This window comes from Gobio gobio (assembly GCF_949357685.1).
Source record: "Gobio gobio genome assembly, chromosome: 14".
In the NCBI taxonomy this organism is placed as follows: domain Eukaryota; kingdom Metazoa; phylum Chordata; class Actinopteri; order Cypriniformes; family Gobionidae; genus Gobio; species Gobio gobio.
In genome coordinates, this window is record NC_137107.1 from 39,744,265 (window position 1) to 39,770,386 (window position 26,122).

At 41.6% G+C, this 26,122-nt stretch overlaps 2 protein-coding genes across 2 annotated transcripts in view; one reads left to right on the forward strand and one right to left on the reverse strand.

Annotated features, from left to right (window-relative positions):
- LOC307137025 (uncharacterized protein) overlaps window positions 1–26,122 on the reverse strand; it is a 636,016-nt gene that overhangs the window by 316,009 nt on the left and 293,885 nt on the right. The gene's annotated exons all lie outside the window — the stretch shown is intronic.
- Window positions 18,266–20,683, forward strand: LOC307137818 (uncharacterized protein; the record flags this gene model as incomplete). The annotated part of the gene is made up of 10 exons (XM_079835783.1): window positions 18,266–18,281; window positions 18,363–18,482; window positions 18,561–18,608; window positions 19,012–19,095; window positions 19,176–19,238; window positions 19,707–19,767; window positions 19,865–19,915; window positions 20,007–20,051; window positions 20,124–20,185; window positions 20,611–20,683. The coding sequence occupies exons 5-10, from the start codon at window positions 19,180–19,182 to the stop codon at window positions 20,681–20,683; spliced, it is 351 nt and encodes a 116-aa protein (XP_079691909.1). The 5' UTR covers window positions 18,266–18,281; window positions 18,363–18,482; window positions 18,561–18,608; window positions 19,012–19,095; window positions 19,176–19,179.

Genomic DNA, 26,122 nt, shown 5'->3' on the forward strand with positions numbered 1-26,122 from the left:
ACTCTTCTTTCTTGCTGCATTAAAGATTAAATTGGAATTCTGTAATTCTGGTCGCCCCTCGTGAGCTAATATCACAGATGAAGCAGAGCTACGGACTGATTGTCCTATTTCCCCTCACCACGCCAACAGGGCGATCAGTTCTAGATCTGCTTCAGCTGTGATATTAGCTCACGAGGGCCGACCAGAATTACTGACATGCCAGAAATTCATCCGATCGCCGCTCGTTTCTCCCTCTACACTGGACAAATATGGGGTGATTTTACTATCAAAATTATTAATAAATGCACGCACAATAATCCATGAATTTGATACATTTTGTAGATATTTTTAATGTCCACAAACACCTTTCAACTTGTGTGTGCTAAATACAGAATTGCATGAATGTGCAGTATTTTGTACAAATAGACATAATTGTGAATGCAAAACTTCGATTTTGTATTAATGTTGGTCAGAATCTGTGCGTGCAACGAGTCATATGTGCATTTGTGGATCCGGTGCCGCGCATGCATTCATTAACTCATATGAATCAAATGGGATCCACTCACAAACGAGTCAATGAATGCATGCGCGGCACTGGATCCACAAATGCACATCTTACTCGTTGCACAGATGAATAATTTTGATTCTAAAATCACGCGAACACCTCACAACAAACAACGCACGACAAAGCAGAAAATCGTCCCGACCCAAATAAGAGTTGCACGAGTCAGAATTCGGCTCGAAATCGAACGAAAATTGCACCGTGTATGCCCAGCTTAAGAAATAAAGATTAATAAAAAAATATGATAGGGTTTGATTTGGTTTGGCGAAAAACAAACTGAAATTCAATGTATTAAAGAATATTCTTGGCATTGGTTGTGTACGGAGGGCATTCACGTGACTTTATTAATGTTGCAGTTCACTCTGACTCGCCCAGGAGAAGCACACAAGTTGTAAGAAATAAAGATAAATGAAAACACGAAATTAAAATTGAGATTAATTGTATTAATCTTTTTGTACTTACCTCTAAAAAAAACACTGTTGCTGTCCTGTCTCTGTCTTCTTCGCGCTTGAAGTCTGTTAAGCCGCGCTTTGATCTGAAGGTGCATTACCGCCACCTACTGGATTGGATTGTGTCGCATTCGATCGGTAGGGGAAAATATTCAAAATTCTTTATTAACCCTGTATTCTTTAGATAAATAATTAAATGTATATAAATTATACATGATTTAAATAATAATAATAATAGCCTACATTTTATAAATTTAAAACAGCCTATGATTTATATAACTGGATGACCACAAGAATTAAGGACTCTGTGACAGTCATTATATATCTCTCTGCATGTGATGTAGCTAGCCGAAAACACTAGAGGATTGGAGATGTTTTCCATGATGGAGGCGATTTTAAAACAAAAATTAAAACATTAATATTAACAATATGCTTACTTGTAATAATCAACTGGTTCGTCCCATTGAGTTAAATTTATGGTAGTAGTTCTTTGTTAATCCACACACTCGGTGGAGATTCATCCTTTGAGGATACTGAATGTGCTCACATTTCACAGAAATGTACCCAATTGATTTGGATTTGCTTTAACATGTTGAATGATGGGACAGATAGATTGATAGTAAGCCTCACCAGTGGAGAATTAACCTGACCAAAAATCAACAGTGATTCAATGTTTGTCTTTTCAATACTGAAAAGCATGGAATTATCAACATTGATCCAATATTATTTAGCATTGCATTTTCAACATTGGTCCACTATTTATTTTGCATCGAATTTTCAACATTGATCCAATATTATTTAGCATTGACATTTCAACCTCAACCAAATGGATGATTCTGATGGAATTTCAACATTGACTCAATGTCACAATGCTATCTGGGTAAGCCATTTGAATAGAAGACCATCAATCCTTTTTGAATATTGTGCATGTGTTGCATAGGTTTGCATATGTTTTGTTTTATGTGACATGTTAAATATGAAGATGTGCACATATATGCTTGTGACAGCTGTAAAGTGAGGCTAGAAAATCAGCACAGAGTGTCATTTACACCCAGAGAGACTGGACTTTTACTCTTCAGGTTACAAACTCTCCTTTTTGATTTATTTGTTTGTTTTACTTACATCATGCAAAAACATGAGTGTGATTACCAGATGTAGTTTAAGTGTAATGGGTTAATTAGATAAATTAGCTGAATGAGTAAAATAGTGCTGAATGTATTGTTTCAAATATGACAGAAAAGTATATAATATAATAAAACAATAAATTTAGGCTAAGAAATGCACTACATTTGTTTTATAATAGAATCTACAACCTAGAATTCTACAATTTTGAAGTAATATTTTAAGTAATTTAAAGAATGTGTTTCAACTATTTTGTAGAATTATGGCTTGCGATGTATTGGTTTATTAATTATGTTACTTAAAATTTCCTGGATATGAAAGTAATTCAATATTGGAAAGATCTGGTAAAATGGATGTAAATTGTGTACAATTGGAGACTGGGATATATTGAAAATTTAAATTTTGAGTCAATTTGTTTTGTCTTTTCTTAGAACATTTGCTCTTCTCTTTTCCAATAGATCACTGCTACTAGTTATTAATTTTATGAATAAGATTGAGAACTCAAGAAGAAAATGAACAATTCTACAGTGAACGTCACTACACCTGCATCATCTACAACTTATTCCTTTGGGCTAGTGGAGATTCTGAGAATGTGTGCATGCAGTTTTAATTTTTTATTTGGTATTCCTGTACACACCTATATTATATGGCTCATCATCACAGGAACAGGAAGTGGAGTTGCATCACAGTTCTTCAACCTCAATCTCTCTGTTTGTGAGATAGGTAACTGTGTGAATTCTTTGATTTTTCTACTGTCTTTTTGGTTTTCAAATCTCACAAGATTATTTCATTTTTTAATGGGACTAGCCATCACTGGTCGTCCTCTGTTTCAGTGTCTAATGTGTGTTGAGCGTTACCTGGCAGTGGTTCATCCTGTATCCTTTCTGAAGTACAAACCTCTCAGATATAGAGTGATCTGCTGCACTGCGGCCTGGATAATCACTCTTGGCTCCTGTTTTTTGTACTTCTCTCTGAATAGTACAGGACAAACATGGTTCTACTCAGTGCAGTTCCTGCTCTTCCTCTCCATCCAGTTGTTTTGTCTTGTGGCTGTTCTCAGAACTCTGAAGCAGTCAGGACCAGGAGAGAGAGGGAGAGAGAGAAAGGAGGAAAACCACATGAAGAGACGAGCATTTAATATCATTTTAATAACTTCTGTGAACATGGTTATCATATATGTTCCATATATTATCTCAGGACTCTTTACCATTGTGACAGAACAGAATATTCGTGCACTTGTGTCCATTTGTATGCTTTGTTTTTTGCTGGCTGGTTTTGTTCAGCCTGTTCTTTATTTGTACCATAATGAAAAACTATCCTGCCTCTGTTCCACAAAGGTTACGTAATCCTAATTTAATATTTGTACTTATCCACACAGCTGCAATGAACTGCGTTTGCTATGGCTCTTAGTTCAAAAGTGTGCATATTTGGAGAAATATTGATTTATTATCACGTTTGCAAAATATTTTCTATTTTCTTTTCTATTAATTTCCCACTGTCTATTCGCTGTCTATTTTCAAACTATGTCTTAAAACCCACCTTTACTCCTTGGCATTTGACACCTGATGTTGACATTTTGTTTTATTTTATTGATTCTATGGTATTGGCGTTTGTCTCAAATCTGTTTCATTTGTATTTTATGTAATATGACTGAGTTATGGATTTTTTGCTGTACAGCACTTTGGTCCACTTTGGTTGTTTTAAAGTGCTTTATAAATAAAATATGATTGATTGATTGACTGATTGATTGATTGATTGATTGAGTGATTGATTGAGTGATTGATTGAGTGATTGAGTGATTGATTGTGAATCCCTAGAAGGAGTGTTTCACCAGTTAAATTGTCCTGATAATGTGGGTTAGGACAGCTAACTCTCGCTGAACAAGTCACTATTGGCTGGGCAGTTGCAGCAACAGCAGCACCAGTAGCAGGTGCTTCACTCTGAGATGGCAACACTACAAATGACAGGGGGGTTGTGGGAGGTGAAACTGGTGAAAGGGGCCTATAATCATATTACCCACGTGCAGGCTCTTGAACACAGAGAAGGAAAAGTTGATTTCTTGTGTACTGTTTGCCTTGAGAGATCACCACATAGCTGTTAGGTTGAGAGCTTCTCCAGCAGATGTTTGTTGGATCGCACTGCATGCTCTGCAAGGCCATTAGACTGTGGGTAGTGAGGGCTACTCCGAATGTGCTCAGAATCCTTAGCACATGCAAAATCGGAAGATTCACTACATACAAACTGCCGTGCATTGTCTGTCATGAGCGTCTGAGGAATGCCATGGACTGCAAAGTGTCTCTTAAATTTTCGCAATTACACTGACACTCATGTCAGGTAGATGGTCGAGCTGAAACCAATCCGAGAATGAGTCTACTAGAACCAAGTACATTTTGCCATGTAATTCAAAGATGTCTGCAGCAGTGAACATCCAGGGAAGGTCAGGAAAATTGTATGGAAGCATTGGTTCTCTTGAGTGATGTAGTTTGAGGGCATTATAAGGAGCACAACGCGAGCGTGCCCTCTCTATATCACTATACATTGTGGGCCAGTACATTGTTACTTTTGCCCTGCGTTTTGTGGCCGCCAGACCTGGATGGCCTCGATGTCACATAGTAACTTTGTAGCGATATTGGTATCAGGACTCTCTATCCTCTAAAAATCAGTCCATCCTCAACAACAGATTCCTCGCTCATGGTGAAGAAATAGGTGGAGATCATGTGAAAGCTCTTTGAAAGAGCTTGGCCAGCCATGCATTATCATGTTAACGAGGGATCAGATTACAGGGTTAGGGTTAGGGTGGTGTTATTACAGCTCAGACAACATATACTTACATGTTTATCACTTTTAGCAGTGTTTTATGAAACTTCAAAGGGTTTCCTGTACAATGACACCAACATGTTGTATTTAGACCACTGTATGTGGTTATGGGAAGCTTTTCAATTTGGGTTGGCCAAATTCAGGCGGAAATGGTCCCAGAGTAATTTAGTGTAAATAAGTTACTTTGTGTAAAACAAATGCCAAAGTGATGCATGTCTCCAGAAAGTAGAGACTCTAAGCTTTCAAATGGTACCACATATGAGGTCAGAGCTCCTCCACAGACATTTAACATTTAAAGTATATACTTGATGATGTCATTCCGCACATGGAGCATTAATGTCCGAAGCCTGAACCAAACTAGAATGAAATGCCAGGATCCAAACACCACACAGAGAAATTCACACAGACAGAAGAGTTCATTATCCGAGCGAACTCAAACCCGCAAGACAATAGGAGTGTCAGAGCTGTCACCAAACCAAGATTAAAACCTTATCCATGTAATAGAACCCTGACAAAATTTATATGTAAAATACATGTTCCTAATATCTGTCTCATATTCTTTTGTATTATGCATATGAAATGCATATTTATACAAATATACTTTATTAAACATGGCTTCATATACGTATTTGTTAGCCTACATATATTTTAATACAAGTTATGAACATTTGCCATCAACCATATTTTGCAGTTACAGTTTTGTGATCCAATCTCAAATCAAATAAAAATGTTTTTGACAGTTTAGACTGCCCAAAATTAAGAAGGGAATTCTATGAGCATACAAAATGTTTGCATATTGTCACATGCTTGTCTGTTTTGTTGTCATCCTGTTCCATGTCACATGTTCCTTTGTTCTAGTTTTCCCGCCACTCCTCTGTTGTCATGGTCACCGTCACCGTCATCATTAGTTCTACCAGAAAGACTCGGGAGAATAAATACTGTGACAATTATCCATTTATTAATAACCCAGCAAGCAATAAAGTACTTTGGCGTAGGCCCCGTCCGTAGCTCGCAATCTGAGGGTCCGGACTCTGCATATCCTGCATGAAGACGAAGGCAGAGGCGCAGCCGACCCCCCCTTGAGGTATGGAAGGGACCATCCTGGTGGTGGTGGGGTGGATGTAGGGAAGGATTTGACTTGGAGGTGGTGGGGAGGATGGCGGTGGATTGGAGCGTCAGCATCTGCGAACTCAGACATGAGTAATTACCGATCTTTTATACCCAAGTATTAGAATGTGATTGGACAGATAAAAAGTTTAAGTGACGTGACAATTAAGTCTTCCTGGCAGAACTTATGCTAAAGCTTTCATTTCTACCAGAAAGACTCGGGAGAATAAATACTGTGACAAGTATCCATTTATTAACAACCCAGCAAGCAATAAAGTACTTTGGCGTAGGCCCCGTCCGTAGCTCGCAATCTGAGGGTCCGGACTCTGCATATCCTGCCTGAAGACGAAGGCAGAGGCGCAGCCGACCCCAAAAATAGGTGGAAGAATGCTTCCGCCCGGACGGAGCCTATCCCCCAAAACGGTAAATAAAGTAGACCCACCGGTCTTGTGTCCTGGAGTTCCTAAAAGAAGAAGGACAAGAGTTAACGTGGTAGGCGTGGACATAGAACGCCGCCTGCTGAAAATATTTTTTTTTTTTTTTTTTAAACACATGTATAAACCACAGAGACAAGGCCGTAGGGCCACGCGGTCTACTTAGACCACAGAGACGAGGCCGCAGGGCCACGCGGTCTGCTTAGACCACAGAGACAAGGCCGCAGGGCCACACGGTCTGCTTAGACCACAGAGACAAGGCCGCAGGGCCACACGGTCTGCTTAGACCACAGAGACAAGGCCGCAGGGCCACACGGTCTGCTTAGACCACAGAGACAGGCCGCAGGGCCACACGGTCTGCTAGACCACATACAATATATATAGTATATATATATATATATATATATATATATATATTTTTTTTTTATATATTTTTTTTTTATATACCACCACCAGTAGTTGCATAGGGATTACCTGAACCATTATTGGAGAGCTTGCTGAGCTTCAAGGATGATTTTTGAATCAGGTCTTATGTAAGACTCGAATGCCGAAGAAGACCATCTGCCCAGGATCTTGATGGCTGCAGTAGAAATGCCACGTTCAGCTGCTGTAGTGGCTGCCCCAATCCTGAAGGAATGGCCGGTATACTGGGAGGAAGATAGGCTGCAACTTTTGAGGACAGACTAGGTGATTCCTAAACCAGCTTTAGAGAGAGGTGCTCCGTTAAGTAGGATAAATAGAGGGGAATGATCTGAGGATCTCTGACGAACTTTAAGAAATTTGAGCATGGATGAGAAGGGACAGAAATTGTTGCCAATTTTAGAAATTGTTAGTGTGACTCCAGAACCTTCAGAAACACTTTTAGAGTGCTTGAGAAAAAGTGTAAAGAATTTAGGTGAAAAGCGTAAATCAGAGAAGGAAAGACCATGAGCAGGATCGAAGTGATTGGTTGCTGAAGTAAATTCCCCCTGACGCATGAACCCGTAAAAAGCAGTTAGAAACACAGCTTCTAGTAAAATGTTAGTATATGTGGAAAATAGGCCGTTACGGTACTTAATCTTTGCAATAAGGGTAACGTAAAAGGCAACCGTTTATCTGGAGAATTACTAGAGGATTTACTAATGCCTTTTAGCAATAGCCGAATGGAAGTAGCAGAGAAAAGACTTGGAAAATAAGGATTAAAATATTTGGCGTAGAATTGAATTCCTGCAAGTACTCTCCGAATGGAAGAAGGTTTAAGATTGCGTTTTTCGAAATTAAAGATAAGAAAGGAGCAGACCGTCGTAATCAAAATGGGAAATAAAGGAATCTGAAAGGAAAAACAAAACATTAAAAAAGAAGACCAAGTGGAAGTGTAAGCTTTATAGGTAGAAGGAGCTACTCCTTTAGACATATAATGTCTGGCTGATCTGACCAAGTCGTCTAATTTAACAAATCGCTGCTGATAGGGGAGGGCAAGGTGTGGGATCCATATTGGCTGAAGGGCAAAGCCGTCTGAAAGTCTGAAAACGAAAACGAGATACTGCATCAGCAATGACATTGGAGTGTCCGGGTAAATGAGCAGCTTTAATGATAAAATTAAAGACAACTGATTGCCAGATTAGGCGTCTCACGAAAGGCAAAATCGTAGGGCAAGATGATCTGCCTTTATTAATGATGGCAACGACGGCTTCGTTAGCGCAGAACATCATGATGCGTTTCCTTGACCACTCTGGGCCCCAAATAAAACTGGCTATAACTATGGGATAAAACTCGTAGAGCGCGGAAGAAACGGAGCCAGGAGTAGACGCGGGAAATGCTATTGGCCATTTATCTGCGAACCATTGTCCTTGGAAAACCCCCCCGAATCCAATGGATGGGGCGGCGTCGGTAAATAGATGTAGGTCTGCTGATGATTCGAAAGCATCATTGTAAAAAAAAGAAATGCCGTTCCAATCATTTAGCAACTGAGTCCAAAATTTTATATCCGACAGACATCCTTCGTCTAACTGAAGCGAATCGCTTAGGTCTTGAGTAGAATGAGCCAATGTTAGCAAACGAGAAATAAAAGCCCTTCCTTGCGGAATTATACGCATGGCAAAATTTAGGTGACCGAGCAGGGAAAGTATATCACGTTTCGAAACGACACGTAAAGAGGAAAAACTGTCCAGAAAGGATCTGATCCTTGAGAGCTTTTCGTGAGGAAGAGAAGCTTGCATTTTGACCGTATCGAGAGAAATGCCAAGAAATTCAAGAGAAGTAGAGGGCCCCAATGTTTTTTCTGCAGAGAGAGGCACGCCAACATCACTAAATACCTGTTTAAGTATGTCGAGGATGGAAGATTGAGAATTAGGAAAATCAATCAACAGAAAATCGTCAAGTAAATGCAGAACAAAAGGAAGCTTACAGACATTCAGCAGAATCCAACACAAAGCTTCGGAGAGACTGTTGAATATGTGGGGGCTACTTCTACACCCGAATGTGAGCCTTACAGCAAAATAGAACTTAGACTTCCATTTAACTCCAAAAAGATGCCAGTCGGAAGGTTGGATTGGCATGGTTTTGAAAGCATCTGTAATGTCAGCCTTAGCTAACCAAGCACCTTGGCCAGCTAACTTGATTAACTGAATGGCGTTGTCAACCGAGGCATAGTGTAGAGAGAAAGGAGTTAGAGGAATACATTCATTAACGCTTGCTATGTTAGAGGAATGAGGAGAAGACATATCGAAAATTAGACATTTTTTTCCAGAATATTTGCGCGTTGCAATACCGATAGAATTAATCCGAAAGGGAGAAAAAGGAGGGGAAGCGAAAGGGCCAATAACACATCCTTTATTAACCTCTTTCTCCAGTAGTGCTGAAACCACGTCGGGTTCATTTCTGGCTGATTGCAATTTTTTTGCAACGAAAGAGGCAGAGAGGTGTGAACGAACTCCCACCCGAAACCCTTGAGACAAGCCAGTGATTAAATAATCCACAAAGACCGGATCAGGGTGAGAAAAAAGGTAATTTGAAAGGTTTAAAATGTTGATAGGAGTAGATGGGTGACTATTCAGAATTTTCTCTGATTTGGGGCTTTCCTTTTGGCTTCCGGTTTGTACCGGCGTGGACAGACGAATTTCGGGTGCGGATCCTTGCAAGAACTACAGATGTGGAGAAATTTACAATTAGAATATGAGCAGACAGATTCATTGAAACGAGAACATACAGGAAAACCATTGAAATTTGCGGTATGGCGACTTCTGCTGTCTGAAGAAGGTCTTACTTTTTCAGCACTATGGACAGCAGCCGGATCATTGTTTGCGAATGCTTTGGGGCAGAATGCAGCCGAATGACCGTGAGCGTTGCAAATCGCGCACGCCAAGATTTTTGGCCGCCGAAATGACGGACGGTATGCCGGCTTCTTCCAGAGCTTTAGTTATATCCTCGGATGACATCTGAGCCCATGGAGAGGTACGGCTCTGAATTCGTGAGCTGCGACGTGCAGCCGGAGGAGAAGGTGAGACGAAATCATCGTCAGATTCGGAGTAGTCGCAAACGAATTGCGTGTCCTTAGATATTTTTGGTCGGCGAGTGACGCGTGCAATTGGATTGGAGCGTCAGCATCTGCGAACTCAGACATGAGTAATTACCGATCTTTTATACCCAAGTATTAGAATGTGATTGGACAGATAAAAAGTTTAAGTGACGTGACAATTAAGACTTCCTGGCAGAACTTATGCTAAAGCTTTCATTTAATTTGTGTCATCACCCTCGTTTGTATTCCCTATTTAAGCTCTGCCTTTTTCAGTCACTCGTTGTCCGGTATTGTATGTCTTACGTTTGTGTGTGATGCCCTGTCCACACGAACAAGGGTATTTTCCAAACCGCAGCTTTTTCTACGCGGTTTGGCTGTTCGTCCACACGCAATCGCAGTATCCGGTTACTGAAACCGGACTTTTTTGAAAACTCCGGCCAGGGTGAAGTTTTTTAGAAACTCCGGTTACAGCGTTGTCGTGTAGACGGTGAAACCGGAGATTTCGGCTTGTTAAGTCAAAATGTGCGCCGTTATCGCTTTTGTTTATACATGAGTGGAGTCTATGCAATGGCGGACGTAACTTTAAATAACTCTGCTAACAGCGCTTATTACATATATACAGATACATGCGCAGTTATCTCATTGTATTGCAGAACAGAGGCGCCAGAATACAATAATACAACATAGTAAGGCAAGTGTGTGAAGCTTCAGTCCACTTGAGCCCTGCCCCTGTGTATATACAGTTCTACCAGAAAGACTCGGGAGATAGAATGATGAACGAAGCATACATTTATTGACAGCCCAGCAAGCATAATAAAGTTTTGGCATAGGCCCCGTCCATAGTTTATAATCCGAGGGTAGCGGATCAGCATATTCCTGCCTGTGAAGGCAGTGAGCGCAGCCGACCCCCCTTTTGAGGTATGGACGGAACCATCCTGGTGGTGGTGGGGAGGGTGGAGGTTGTCGCATCGGCATCTGCGAACTCAAACATGTGTAAGTACAACCTTTATACAGAAAATATGAAGACGTGATTGGATAGAGATGAAGTTAATGAGTGACGAAGTGATTAAGTCTTCCTGGCAGAACTTAAGCTGAAGCTTCCATTTACCTGTCACTGATTCCAAAGTAAACTTGTAGAAGAGTTTCACTGAGTCCATGGCATCCCTCAGTGCATCGGTGCCGTGGATGGGACCCATCGCATCAACACGCGAGGGAACCGTGTTTTAGACCACTGCTACTCCCCCTTCAAGGAGGGTTACAAGTCCCTCCCTCGCCCACCATTCGGCAAATCAGATCACGCGTCCATTCTACTTTTGCCCGCTTACAGGCAGAGACTGAAACAGGAAGCACCCGCCCTCAGAACCATCCAGTGCTGGTCAGACCAATCGGACTCTATGCTACAGGACTGTTTTGATCACGCGGACTGGGAGATGTTCCGGTCGGCCTCTGATGACGACATCGAGGTCTACGCTGATAGCGTAACGTGTTTCATCAGGAAGTGCGTAGATGACGTTGTTCCGACCAAAACAATTCGGCTGTACCCAAACCAGAAGCCGTGGATAAATGGGGATGTTCGCGCGGCACTCAATGCGCGGACCTCCACTTTTAACTCTGGTAATGCGGAGGAGCATAAACAAGCAAGTTATGCCCTCCGGAAAACAATCAAAGCAGCAAAACGCCAGTACAGGGACAAGATTGAAGGACAGTTCAACACCACCGACTCCAGAAGCATGTGGAGGGGAATTAACACCATCACAGACTATAAAGGGAACACAAACTCCACCGTGAACACCGCTGCCTCTCTCCCGGACGAGCTCAACACCTTTTATGCTCGCTTTGAGGGAAATAACACCGCCCTCGCGGAGAGAGAGCTCGCGGCTGAAGATACAGAGGTTAGTGCACTCTCCGTATCTGAAGCGGATGTAACCCGATCCTTCCGGCGGGTGAACGTCCGTAAAGCTGCGGGTCCAGACGGGATTCCCGGCCGCGTCATTAGAGCGTGCGCGCGCCAACTGGCTGGAGTTTTCACGGACATTTTTAACCTGTCCCTCTCCCTGTCTGTGGTCCCCACATGCTTCAAAACGTCCACCATTGTTCCTGTACCTAAGCAGTCAAAAACACTCTGCTTAAACGACTGGCGTCCTGTTGCTCTGACCCCCATCATCAGCAAATGCTTTGAGAGACTAGTCAGAAACCACATCTGCTCTGTTCTCCCCCCCTCACTGGACCCACTGCAGTTTGCATACCGCAAAAACCGCTCCACTGATGATGCCATTTCATCAACAATTCACACTGCTCTCTCCCACCTGGAAAAGAGGAACACATATGTGAGAATGCTGTTTGTAGACTACAGCTCAGCATTCAACACCATTGTGCCCTCCATACTTGACATTAAACTCCGGGCTCTCGGCTTAAACAGCTTGTTATGCAGCTGGATCCTGGACTTCCTGTCAAACAGACGCCAGGTGGTCAGAATGGGCAGTAACATCTCCTCACCACTGACTCTCAACACTGGAGCCCCTCAGGGCTGTGTTCTCAGCCCACTCCTGTACTCTTTGTACACACATGACTGTGTGGCAACCCACAGCTCCAACACCATCATCAAGTTTGCTGACGATACGACGGTGGTAGGTCTCATCACTGACAATGATGAAACGGCCTACAGAGAGGAGGTGCACACTCTGACACGGTGGTGTCAGGAGCACAACCTCTCCCTCAACGTCAGCAAGACCAAGGAGCTGGTGGTCGACTTCAGGAGGAATGAGAGAGAACACCGCCCCATCACCATCGATGGAGCACCGGTGGAGAGAGTCAGCAGCTTCAAGTTCCTCGGTGTCCACATCACAGAGGAACTCTCATGGTCCGTCCACACCGAGGCCGTTGTGAAGAAGGCTCATCAGCGCCTTTTCTTCCTGCGACGGCTGAGGAGGTTTGGAATGAGCCGCCACATCCTCACACGGTTCTACACCTGCACCATAGAGAGCCTGCTGACTGGCTGCATCACCACCTGGTACGGCAACAGTACCGCCCGCAGCCGCAAAGCCCTGCAAAGGGTAGTGCGCACGGCCAGCTGCATCATCGGAGGTGAGCTTCCCTCCCTCCAGGACATTTATGTCAGGCGGTGTGTGAAGAGAGCTCAGAGGATCATCAGAGACTCTAGCCACCCGAACCATGGGCTGCTCTCACTGATGCCATCAGGCAGACGGTACCGCAGCATCAGATCACGCACCAGCCGACTCCAGAACAGCTTCTTCCCACAAACAATCAGACTCCTTAACTCTTGACCCATCAGGATCATAACACACACTGGACAGAATATCACTCAGCACAACCCACTGTAGATAAACACACATTATATACACATTTATTTATCATACAGCATCTATTGCACTTTGGATTTCAATTTTTCAATCTGTGAATAATATTTTATACTGTACATTGTATATTATTATTACTATTATAGCGTAATGTATATTGTTTAGTGTATGTTTAGTGTATATTGTTTAAAGTATATGTATATTGTAAGTATGTGTATATTGTTTAAAGCTGTGAGAACTACACTCACATTGTGTAAATTATTTATTGTTTATTGTAGAGTTTACTGTGCTGTGAGTAATTGTGGGCGCATCAGTGTAATCTGATGCTGCTTTAAATGTTGTACATGTCATGTCATGACTACCATGTTGCTCGGAACTGCACCTAAGAATTTCACCTACTGTTGCACTTGTGCATATGTAGAGTGACAAATAAAGTGATTTGATTTGATGTGTAAATCAAGCAGCCAATCATAGCGCGGTTTTGCGTTTCAATGTGGACGGAGATTTTTTTTAAACCGTGCTTGTGTGGACGCGATTGTTTTTTAAAACGGAGGAGGAAAAACTCCAGTTATATACCCATGTACGTGTGGACTAGGCCTAACATTTGGCTGTTCTGCCTGTGTACTCACCTGAGAGATCCTTCTATATTAAACTCCATTTGTGAATTGAATCTCTCCTCCTTCGTCTTTCTGTCTATGCTAAACCCTGACATATGTTTAAATTAAGGCTGTCAATCTAGACTCAGAGAGAACACCAAATAACCAAATATAAGGAGTCCATATAATTATATTATATAATAAATGTATACACCCATGAAAAAAAAAATATTACAGAATTCACAGTGTATAGTATGTGTACAGTAGCCTGACAAGCCAGACCCACATCAAGATGTTGGGAACACACCATTGGCAGGGCTCAATCCGAGGGGTGGGATAAACGGTTGTCTTTCAAATTCCCTCTGCACGCAAATATAGGATAACGCTGCAACCAACCAGAGCAACGAAGAAGGTGAAGCGGAGCTAGTTGGTAGATTAAACTTTTGCCGTATCTGGTCGGCAAAACTCCAAACACATCTTCCTTTTTTAAGAATGACTTCAGTGCCGTTCTTTTCTCAAAGAAATGCTTAACTCCAACTCTTCCAGAGTCGCGGCCAAAGCCTGACTAGAGTTTGTTTTTTCAAGTTCGTAAGCCAACGGAGAGTTGCTAGATGACCCTGGCTGCAAATGACATATTCTGCCACTAGGGTGCATCTAGCACTGCATGAAAACACTGAAATCCGGCACTATCCGGGCAAGGTATACTCATGTGTAATTTGATGTTTACCGGATGTATGTGGGAAAAAGCGGATCAGAGTAACACGGAACAGTATATTTCCAGAAAAACCCGGAAACCTCACGTATGCGGACGTATTCAGGAATCCGTGAAATTTCACGGACATATACAGCTGAAACACTGCTGGGTGTGCTAGGACTGAAGACTGTATGTGTGAAGAAGACCTTTCATATGTTAATGACTGACACTAGGTGCTGGCTGTTCTCAGAGGGAGGGGGGGCAGGGGAGGACTTCAGGATTGAGAATTATCTCTGGTCTACTGTAGGCTACAGCAAACAAGCTTTTTGTACAGTAAAAATAATTCTTAAGGCCCTGAAACACTAAACCCAACTAGCAATGACTAAAGCCGACTGTGGGGTTGGTTCACGTTGCCTGGATCTGAGCCAAACCATCAGAATGGTGTGTCAGGGCCTTAAAACCACTGCATGAAAACAGTCTCTTAATCAAATATTTTTTATAAAAGCAGTACAAAATAAAAACCCTGTCTGAACATATACGTTCACAAAAAAATCTGAATATGTAATGAAATAAACAAAGAAATGTAATGGAATTAACAAAGGATAATTAACCAAACATTTTAGACTATCCCCAAACAATTTTTGCAAAGTTTTACAAATTGTAGGCAATAATAGCATTAAATAAAAAGGAGATGAAATGTGGAAAATAAAAAAGTTTGTTTTAAAAACACCAAAACTGATATGCTCAAAATAAAATATGGAATAAAAAAGAGCAGGGATTCACTTGCTCAAGAAACACAGAAACACAAGAAGATCTTTCAGCTCTGCAACTGTTAACAAAAGGTGTCACTCCAAGATTCTTAACTTTAACACGCTGCAAAAAAGGGGCGTTTTGAGGTTTGAAATCCACCACTCACAATATAGATGTAGGTGCAACCAATAAGGTTACCAATAAAAATAAGGCAACCAATAAAAATAATCCTAATTTTACAGAAAAAAACTTCAGTTTTTTACAGTATTTTCTTGTAATTTTGAATTATGTTTAAAACGATGTAAAATTACAAACAATATCTAAATAAACTTGACTGTTATTTTAAGGATTATATCATTAATGACAAATTACAGTAATTCTCATTTTTTTATACAGAAACATCAATGTATTGTTTTTCTGTTTTCATAAATAACAAATTCATGCAAAATTACAAACAATATCTGTAAATTAACAACTGTAATACAATATTTAGCTCATTATATTAAAAGTTTAGGTTTATGTCCATACTAACAATTTAACATTATTCTTTGTCATTTTAAAGTAAATCTTATTAGTTTTATATTTACACTGTAAAAATAAAAACCTAAAAAAAACAGCAGCTACAGCTGCAAAACAAAAACCATAAAATTAAAGTCAAATATCTTAAGTCAAATAAAGTTAAAAAACTTCACAGAAATTTACATTAAACATTTTAGAGAAAACACAATTAGTTTACAGATTTTTCCTTATTTAAATTAAGATATTTTACTTTAATTTTCTGTTTTACAGTGAAGGTGTATTTTGACATTCAAACTGGTTTTACATTCAATTCTGGATACAAATATAACAAAATATATAGCAAACTAAATATCAAACAATAATTGTTTTTAAAGAGTACAAATCTGCACTGCTCTCCAGGTTGAAACTTCCAGGCCTCTGCCCACACCACAAAACACCATTTGACCAATTCATTAAATATAACCAAGTACACCTGGCTGCAGCCTGCAGATTGGGCGGGGTTGCACCTGGGGGGCGGGGTTGCACGTGTCACCCCGCCCATAACGCTTCTCATTGGTTAGTGGTAAATAATGACGTCGGTCGAGGCGGGGTCGCTTCTTGGGCGGGACTGCATAACTCGTCCCACCCACGACTTTTTTATTGGTTAGTGGCGTTAAGTAATGACGTAATTCTAGGATCTCATTTCCGCTGTTTATCGCTGTATGGTGAGTACAGGCGAGCAGTTTGTTTACAATTTTTAATTTTAAAGTGGCGTGTGGGGTGTTGTTAAAAGGAAATGTGAAAAAAGAAGATTGTGTAACTTTACTCACTCAACCATATCACACGAATAATTACCAGGGTTGCGTTTCTCAAAAGCATTGTTAGGCCTAACGTTACGCGTATAACGTTTATATATGTGTATATGCGTTTATATATGCGTGTGTTCTAAAATAAGCCCCTTAAAAAGAAATGCAGTGGTAAAACTACACCAGGAGGATAGATATTGGACAAGTTCATATTAAAAGTATACACAATTATATTGTAGGACTTTTTTTCCCATGAATACAATGATAAGCCTAAATGTTAAATATCTATATTATTATTAATTAATTAATTAATTATATTAAAATGAACAGAAAACCAGACAGGTGTGTTGAGGCAAGTTGGAGCTAAACTCTGCAGTACATGACCCTCTAAGTCCGACTTTGGACACCCCATATAAAATAATGAAGCATTTTATGGTAATACTGATGATCTCTTTCCTTCTGTTTGCAGATCCTTGGCACTGTCACCCCCATTTACATTCCCTGTGTACCCTGTTATCTGTATTCTTTGTTTTGCTCTGTTGATTATTCTCCAATCCTTACTCTTCTTAATCCTTACACCTCCATTTCTCTCCTCTTTTTGTCATTGTTCATTTTATAACTCAAAGGCTCTTTTAAGAGCCATTCCCCCTTGTGCAAAAATGCACAAAACTGTGTTAAGCAAGGAGGAGTGTGAGCGGTGTTTAAAAGACTGCACTAGCAAGTGCCCGTTCTGCCAGTACACCAGCATGCCACAGCTGATGTATTACCACATTCAAAACCACTTTCATCGGGCAGTGCAGCATCAGGGTGAGTTTACAGACTTTTGCTTGTCACTTTAGATCAAGTAAAATATGGTGACAAACCAGTCAATAATACACTCTGCATGCTTCTGATTTCATTGCGTTTGAATTTGTAATAGAATGCTTAATTTTAAGGCTCAGGTAAACCTTATTGTGCAAATATCCAAAGTATAGTCTTTGTTGCTCAAATCACAAAAATGGGTGATGACAATTTGTCACTGTCTTGTGAAGTGAAGTTTAATTTTAGATTATTTTTAATACCTCTTTTTTTTGGCCTTTTCAGATTTCACCATTTTAAAATGCAGTTTGAAATGTCGGGCAAAATCCCACTTTCACTGCTGCTATTGTTCAGTGACGCTGATAACTCGGGCAAATTTGTTGAAGCATATTGCCAGCCATCCTTCACCACCAACCAAGCCTCAGTCATCCTCTGTCCAGCAGTCGGGGGCTCAGTCATCCTCTGTCCAGCAGTCGGGGGCTCAGTCATCCTCTGTCCAGCAGTCGGGGGCTCAGTCATCCTCTGTCCAGCAGTCGGGGGCTCAGTCATCCTCTGTTCAGCAGTCGGGGGCTCAGTCATCCTCTGTCCAGTCACCAGCCATCCTCCCAAAATCCTTGGCAAAGAGGACTGTCACTTGCAGCCATACATTGCATACAGGTTGAGGTTGTTCTTCAACTCTTGAAGTTTGGTTTGCTTAACTTTTAAGTGATTTGTTTGATCTTTTTCTTTATGTACAGCTTCCCAGTTGCAGTGTGACCCTAAATGTCCAAATCCTGTGGTAACAACAAGCCTAAACATGATCAAAGCAAACAAAGCATTTTGGGGAACGATGCCAAATGAGGGGCAACAGCAGCTGGTAAGTTAATCTTTGCAAAATTTTCTTAACAAGATGCTGTTCATCAACCTGTGCATTTATTTATCTTTATCTGAATTTTAGCTAAACAATGCTTTGGATGTCAGAAAAAGCAAATATGAGCGATTGGCAACCGTATATAACACAACACTGCAACGATCAGACCTGTGCTCTCTGGGACTCGAGAAATATGTTGAGGGAACGGTACACAGTTCAAAGACTCATTTGAAGATAGAAACTCAATAAACACTCATCATTAATTACTGTTTAATTTAAACGCAGGTTCTCAACTGTTGCCTGAAAGTGGTAGAGGCCATAGCGAAATCACAGGTGAAATATTTTGTGCTCCTATTACTTAAGCTGCTTACAGGGATAGTTCAACCCAAAAATGAAAATTGTCATTCATTTAGTCACCCTCAAGTTCTTCCAAACCAGTATGAGTTTATTTCTTCTGTTGCACATAAAAGATGAAGACAATTGGTAACCAAACAGTTCCCCATTGTTTTTTTTCCAATTCAATGGAAGTATGTACAGGTACAATCATACACCAAAATTTAAATTCTTGGTTGAACTACCCCTTTAAGCAACTCCTTAGCTGAAATATACATACTTTTGTAGATGTGCTTACAGTGGTCAGAATGTTAATACTCTCAGCTGTTGGTGAATTTAGAATTTAAATGTAACACCAAGGCAAAATCGAGAATGTTAAAGTATGTTGAATGTTTCCATACAGAATGTGAATGTATTTTCGGCTAATTCATATGTGATTTCGACATGGCCAGACAGCACACTTGAAGAGCAACTTCTGCACCTGCCGGTATGTATATAAGTTTAATGTGAAACCTAGTCACACAGTTTCCAAATTTTTTAGATTGACCAATATTATTTGTTTTCAAGCTGGATGAAAACATTGACTGGTTTATCTTCCCAACATGGATACCAGGACATTGGATGGTTTGTGTAAGTCATTCTTAATCTGTAGTCTTTATCTGGAATAACTTATGTCAGCATAATATTGTCGATAAATTGCTGTTGTTGTCTTTCGGTGTGTGTATATATTGTGACTTATCAACAGATTATGAAGCCAAGGGAGCATGACATTTTTTTCCTTGACCCTCTACATGGCAAAACATTCAGTCAGGAAGAATACATGCTCATCTACAGGTTTTATAGTGCACTGTTCAGAGTTCAGAGATTGTGGTCGTTCCAAACCACGTTCTGATGCGCTTGTGGTCGTTCCAAACCACATTTTGATAAAATTGTGGTCGTTCCAAACCACATTTTGATACGCGTGTGGTCGTTCCAAACATCCTTTTGATAAGATTGTGATTGTGGTCGTTCCTAACCACATTTTAATAAAACTATGGCCACTATTAACTGTTTTTTGCAACTGTTTTTAAAGTTATGGTCTGTGTTTTGTCATCACAGAAACATTGCACAAATCTTGTCTCCTGGGCATTGGCATGAATACTGTGTCAATGATATTACGGTACCAATATTCATATCAATATGTAATTGTAAAAGCATTGTAAATGGTTTAACTTTTTGTCAAGGTAATTTGACTCTGTGCATGTCAACATCAACAGGGCCTTCCACGACAACATCTGAGCAACAGCTGTGCTGTTTTTGTCCTGATGGTAAGTTAATAATGCTGATCTGGCGTTTGCTAGATGTTTATCCAGTACATGTATCTAAGCAAATGTATTTGTAATGTTTTTACCATTTCAGTATTCACTGAGCTTTGTGACAGGAGGTCCCTTTGATTTTACAGAGGTAAGTGAAATATGCAATGGCAAACCCCAATATTATTAAAAGTTAATTGAGTATTTCTTTTTTTTATCTTAGGCTGACGTGCCTTGCATCAGGAGGTGGTGGTGTTTGTTGCTTTTGGAGAATTTCCCCTTGAGGTTTGTTTTTTTGTCTCTACACATTATACAAACTATTGAAGCTCCAATTAGTTTTTCTCATTCAGGGTTTGTACGGCCAAGAAAAACCTGGAAAAGTCATAGAATTCTAAAATGGCTATTTCCAGGGCTGGAAAAGTTTTAGGAAGTCTCATACATTTCAAATATGAGTATATAATAGAATGTTTATCTGATAGTATTGGTTAAACTACAATACTTACGGTTCATTCAATACATCTTACTGGAAAAAAAATTATTAGTCATTAATTAGTTAAGATGAGGTGCTTTTGTCATTTGAACATTGATTTTTATTAATCTTATTTTTAAAAATTAAATGGAAAGTAATGGAAAATAATTGGTATATATTGGTTGAAAGGTACAAACCTTGTGCTTAACACATACCTGTCCTGTATTCCTTTTTATTATAGGTCTGATGAAGAAAGACGGGCAAGAAAGAGACAAATGAGGCATATTGAAAAAAATGTACGAGACATTTCATAAGATTTTTTTAATCTCTTACCATATATAGACTGACTTATTTTTGTTTTGTTATCCTTTTAGGCACAAAAGGCAAACATGACTCCTGACTTACAACTTTTGAATGTAAGGTTCCTTTTTTTTCTTAAGTGCTGAAATCCTGTCGTATTTCATTCAAGCAAATAAAGGATTAATCCTTTTAAAAATACTTTCCAGCTACCCTGGAATGTCTTGGAGATGATACTTCTAGAAGTAGTGCTAGAGGATGGAGATGCTGCCTACATGAATCTGTCTCTTACTTGCAGTTGCTTTAGAGCAATTGTAAACAAGGCCCTGTTCAGACAGAAGGCGCACTATGCATGGCTTGACAGTAAGTTTGTTAAATGTGTGCAATAAAGTATGCATAAGGCCAAATGGGTATAAGAGTGGCTTTAGGTAATCATGCTTCTTGCATTTCCTAAAGCAGTACCAAGGCTAACATAATCTTTGACGTGCATTATGAAAGATTTCTCTTTTGTGTGTGTTTTTGGCTACAGGTGTTGTGGACTGGGGGAAATGGAGTGAAACATCAAAGGCTGAATTGCGGGTGCCTTTTGAAATTAAAGAGTGCAGAACATGTGGAACTTTTTTCAAAACCTGTTCAGGTTTTTATGGAAACGGGAAGCGTGGTTGCCTTAGAGGATTCTACGACAGCATAGAGGACCCAGACTGCTGTTTCATGTGTCAGTGGTAGAGTGTCAGGGGAAGTGTGTGAAGGAAGGATGAATGAATGAATGATTAAAGGTGATTTAAAAGAGGAAAGTGTGTGAAGAAAGGAAGGATGAATGAATGATTAAAGGTGATTTAAAAGAGGTAAGTGTGTGAAGGATGTATAGAAAGACACCGAGAGATATGTACAAAAAGAGAGGTGTATGTTTGTCTTTATCAAAACTAATTAAACTGTTTCATACCTAAATAATTAACTACTTGTCTTGGCTTGTTATTCATTTTACCATAACCCTTTTCATTATCAAGTAAATCCATAATCTATAATTATTAATGCCACTTGACACTCTTGCTGAGAATATTACACTTTTATTTAAATGTTAATAATTAATGTGCAACCAAAGCACTTACAATATGAAATGGTAATAAAACAGAAATAACTTACAAATAAGTTGTAAATAAACAATATACATGAACAAAAATAACGTTATCCAAATGTTAACAAACTTACAATGTGTTTGATAATATATATCATCATCAGGTATAAGTAATTAACGGATTCACAGTTTTGTTTTCTACATGATAGCACGCACTTCATAAGTATATAAGAAACTGTGAGCATTGCTTTCTACCACATTTCCTGTTTTGGGATTAGCGTCAAGTCTGACGTCACTAACCAATGAGAAGAGTTGCGGGCGGGACGAGTCGTGCAGTCCCGCCCCAAGTGCGACCCCGCCTCGACCGACGTCATACTTTGCCACTAACCAATGAGAAGCGTTATGGGCGGGGTGACACGTGCAACCCCGCCCCCCAGGTGCAACCCCGCCCAATCTGCAGGCTGCAGCCAGGTGCTTCTCAATATAACAGCAAATAAAAATAAATATACACATTTTCTAACTGTTGTTTAAAACAAGTTTTTTTTCTATATTTGCAAGGCTATTTGCTGTCTTTCCGTGTTCTTTTGAGCGTGATTGGTCAATCTGAACGTCATCCAGAAATCTGGCCAATGAAAGTGCGCGCCTTCAGTTTGAATTATACACCCGTTGTCGTTGGAGTGGCTCGCGGGGACGCGACGCGATCGCAGCTTCTAATCTGCAACAGCACTGCTTCTTCGGTCCATTAATGGCATTGCATGGATCATTTTAAATCTGTTAAAATCTTATTTTGGACGAATTTTGATTGTGGGATGTCGACTGAGAATGAAAAAACATGAATACGAACAGACTAAGTTTCCAATGGCGGACAGCAGGCGGCAGAAGGTACCATAAATCCCTTTATATTGTTTCTACTGCTCATCAAGATATATCTCTTATATATAACGTTATTGCAATAAAGTCATATGCTAATCGTGATTAACTTACATATTCTGTTTCTGTGTTTTGTTGTGTTGTAATATTGTTAAGATAGGGCTGGGTGTTATGACGATCTGATGATACTGACTATTGTTAGCGATTTTGCAGTAAATGTTAACATCACCTTTTTATATTGCGGAATGGGAATATAGCGTATATAACGCAGCACTGACTGTACTAAAACTTTTTGACATTTTGACAAGGAAACATGCATGAATTTAGAATAATGAACGGGACATACATGTGTTAAAATAAGCCTCTCCCAGACAGCATGCGATCCCGAAATCAATTATCTTTCTGTAAAATGCACACAAATATCTCAGTAACCCTGTCATGTGAGGTATTCACTTGATTTAAACAGTCAGTTATGTCTTAAGTAAAGTCAAACAGTTCAAGTTAACGTGGGGAAACCCGGATGCGTGTCATTCTGTGCATCCGTTCTTAAAGGGGCTGCAGCTTTGTCATCATTTTAATAAAACAACAAAAGAATAGAGAAGACCTTCTGCTTCTTTAAAGGGGCTATATGCAACTTTTTCCCCAAAATAAACGTAACATTAGCCTTTTTATTTTACCATTTATGACTAAAATATCTCCTGATTAGCATTCTGACACCTTGTCCGCTCACAGTGGGTGCACCTATAAGCCTGTATCCTATTTTTCCTATTTTCTGGCGGGTCGTCTTTTCCCGCGCTGTCTGCGGATGTGACGTCACCACCGCTGCGAGAGCGAGCAGAAAATGAGAGCAGTTCTGTTTTTTGGCCACAGGTGTCAGTCGCGAGTTTAAATTTCAGAAAAACGCATATAGCCCCTTTAAGAATCAAGTGATATTAATTAATTGAATATCATACAGTGAAGACTTTTAAAGCAGTATTATTCTGTAGCATTTAAAAAAAATATCCATCAAAATAAATATATTGTGATATCGTTATTGTAAAATAAAATTTCTCATGTATGTAGAATTATATGGTCATAATGCCCATCCCTACTGTCAGCAAGTTTTAAGATCAAGCTTGTCATAAAATGTAAAGGAGCTTTGGAATTAATAATCTGAGATCATGTACACTTGTTCAGCAGAGAGGACAGGAAACCACCATCCTTGGACTCTGAAGAATTATAGGCAAACCAGGATTTTGGATCTACTGTGAAGTTTTTGTATGGGCCTGGTGAGTACGTTCCCCTTCGAGGGAACTCGAACTGCGTCATCGTGACGACACTTTGGGGAACGCCCCTCGCGTTAAGCGTCTGAAGAAACAGTAGAATCAGCCCAATCCGATTGGTGTTGCGTGATGACGTCGTATGTGACGGCATACCCGGAAGATACAAAGAGACGTCTGAACGAAACAGAGATAGCTTTTTTGCTCTTCAGCGTGAGCGCTCTGTTTGTTCAGTCTGAAGGTGTTGTTACAACGTGAAAGCAAGCATTATTATATATTATGGCGAGCGAGCGTTTCAGGCTGTGTGTGCACCCGTGTCCGCGCTACATTACGGGCACGGACACACATCAGCTTTGTGTGCAGTGTCTCGGCGTGCAGCACGCCCAAGCCGCTCTTGAGGGGGCGGCTTGCGGTGATTGTGAACTGCTGCCGCTGAGGGTGCTGCGCTCGCGGCTGGCCGTCTTTGAGGAGACCGGTCAGCCTCGTGAGCCCCGCGGTTCTGGGCCTGCGTCTGTTGAGGCAGCGCGGCGCCGTAGATCGTGGGGCTCACAGCGGGATCTTTCAAGAGGATATGGGACTGCTGAGGCATCCTCCCTATCCTCCTCTGAAGATTCTGATATCCTCCCGCCCCGTGTGGAAGCCCGCGATGCGGCTTCTTCCCGCGGGGCGGAGGATGCGGTTCTCAGGCTGTCTGATTCTGAGGAATCAGACAATTCGAGGATCGAGGTGGATGATGTGGGGCTTTCGCCACCCCACGCATCCGCTGTTGAGGAGCTTGTGGAGGTTTTAACCCGCGCTGTGGCCAAACTGAGTTTGGATTGGCCACAAGAAATAGTGGACATCCAGCCACCATCTAAGCTGGATGAACGCTTTTTCAGGCGTCGGGTTCAACCTCCACGGCGGGGTCTTCCTTTTTTCCCCGATCTGCATAACGAGTTGTGTAGATCGTGGGAAAAACCCTTCTCAGCCCGTGTAGCTAATCCCCCAGTACTCGATTTTGCTAATGTGCTGGGGACGGCTGAGTTGGGTTATGCAGCGTTGCCACAGGTGGAAGAGGCGCTTGCGAGCCACCTCTCACCCGGGGCCGCTGCATCATTGAAGGCTCCGTCGCTGCCCACTAAACCTTGCCGCGACACATCCAAGTTAGTCGGCAGGGCTTTTGGTGCGGCAGGTCGAGCTGCTGGTTGTCTGCACACCATGGCGGTCCTGCAGGCATACCAAGCCGACCTCCTCAAAGAGCTGGATGAGGGCGAGGGACCATCTCCGGATGATTTCACTGAGCTCAGGAAGGCAACGGATTTGTCTCTCCGCATTACCAAAGAGACGGCTCGCGCTGTGGGCCGCTCTATGGCTGGAATGGTATGCGTTGAGAGGCATCTCTGGCTGACGCTGTCGGGAATCAAGGAGAGCGAGAAACATTTTCTCCTTGATGCTCCGATCTCGCCTTCTGGCCTCTTCGGCGGGGCAGTGGATACTGTCGTCGAGAGGTTTCAGGAGGCGAGGAAGCAGTCAGCCGCCTTCCAGAAGTTCTTCCCTCGCCGCTCGGGCTCTGCAGTTAGAGCAGGCCCGGGTGGGCAGCCCGGACCCTCACCCAGCTCATCGCACCGCGATGTGCAGAGGCAGAGTGTCGCCTCCCGCGCCCCTCCCGAGGGAGCTTGGCAAAGGAGGCGGCGCTCTCGCAGGAAGCCTTCTCAGCCTAAGAGCGACCTGAGGGACGTCATCCAGGCTAAGAAGGCTCCCAAGCGGTCCTAGCTTCGGCAGGATCGCTGAGAGTCGTCCCCCACAGGGTGGAGCGATCGAGGTCGTTTCCACTCTGGGACTCTCGGGGAATCGTTGCTGCGCTCCCGCCGTCCAAGACGTTTCGGGCCGCATCGGTTCCCTGCGCGCGCGCACTGAACCAGTCGCCTCCATTAGGACTTGCGACAGTTCAGCAGCCGCGTGCGCCTCACGGACCTCTTCCCCGACGACACCCTGCCGGTCAGCCGCTTCAGGGCGTTGGGGTAGAGGCTCGAATAACACCCGAGGCTGGCCTCGAGAGGCTAGTTCCCTTAGTAGATTATCTCGGCGCATGGACATGCCTTCCGGGTATATCTGCGTGGGCCCTGCGTACTGTGGAACGGGGTTACAGACTGCAGTTCGGTTTCCCTCCCCCGAAATTCAACGGGGTGGTTCGAACTGTGGTCGGTCCCGAGCAGGTGCGGGTGATGGAGCAAGAAGTACGCTCTCTGCTGGTCAAGGAGGCTATAGAGAAT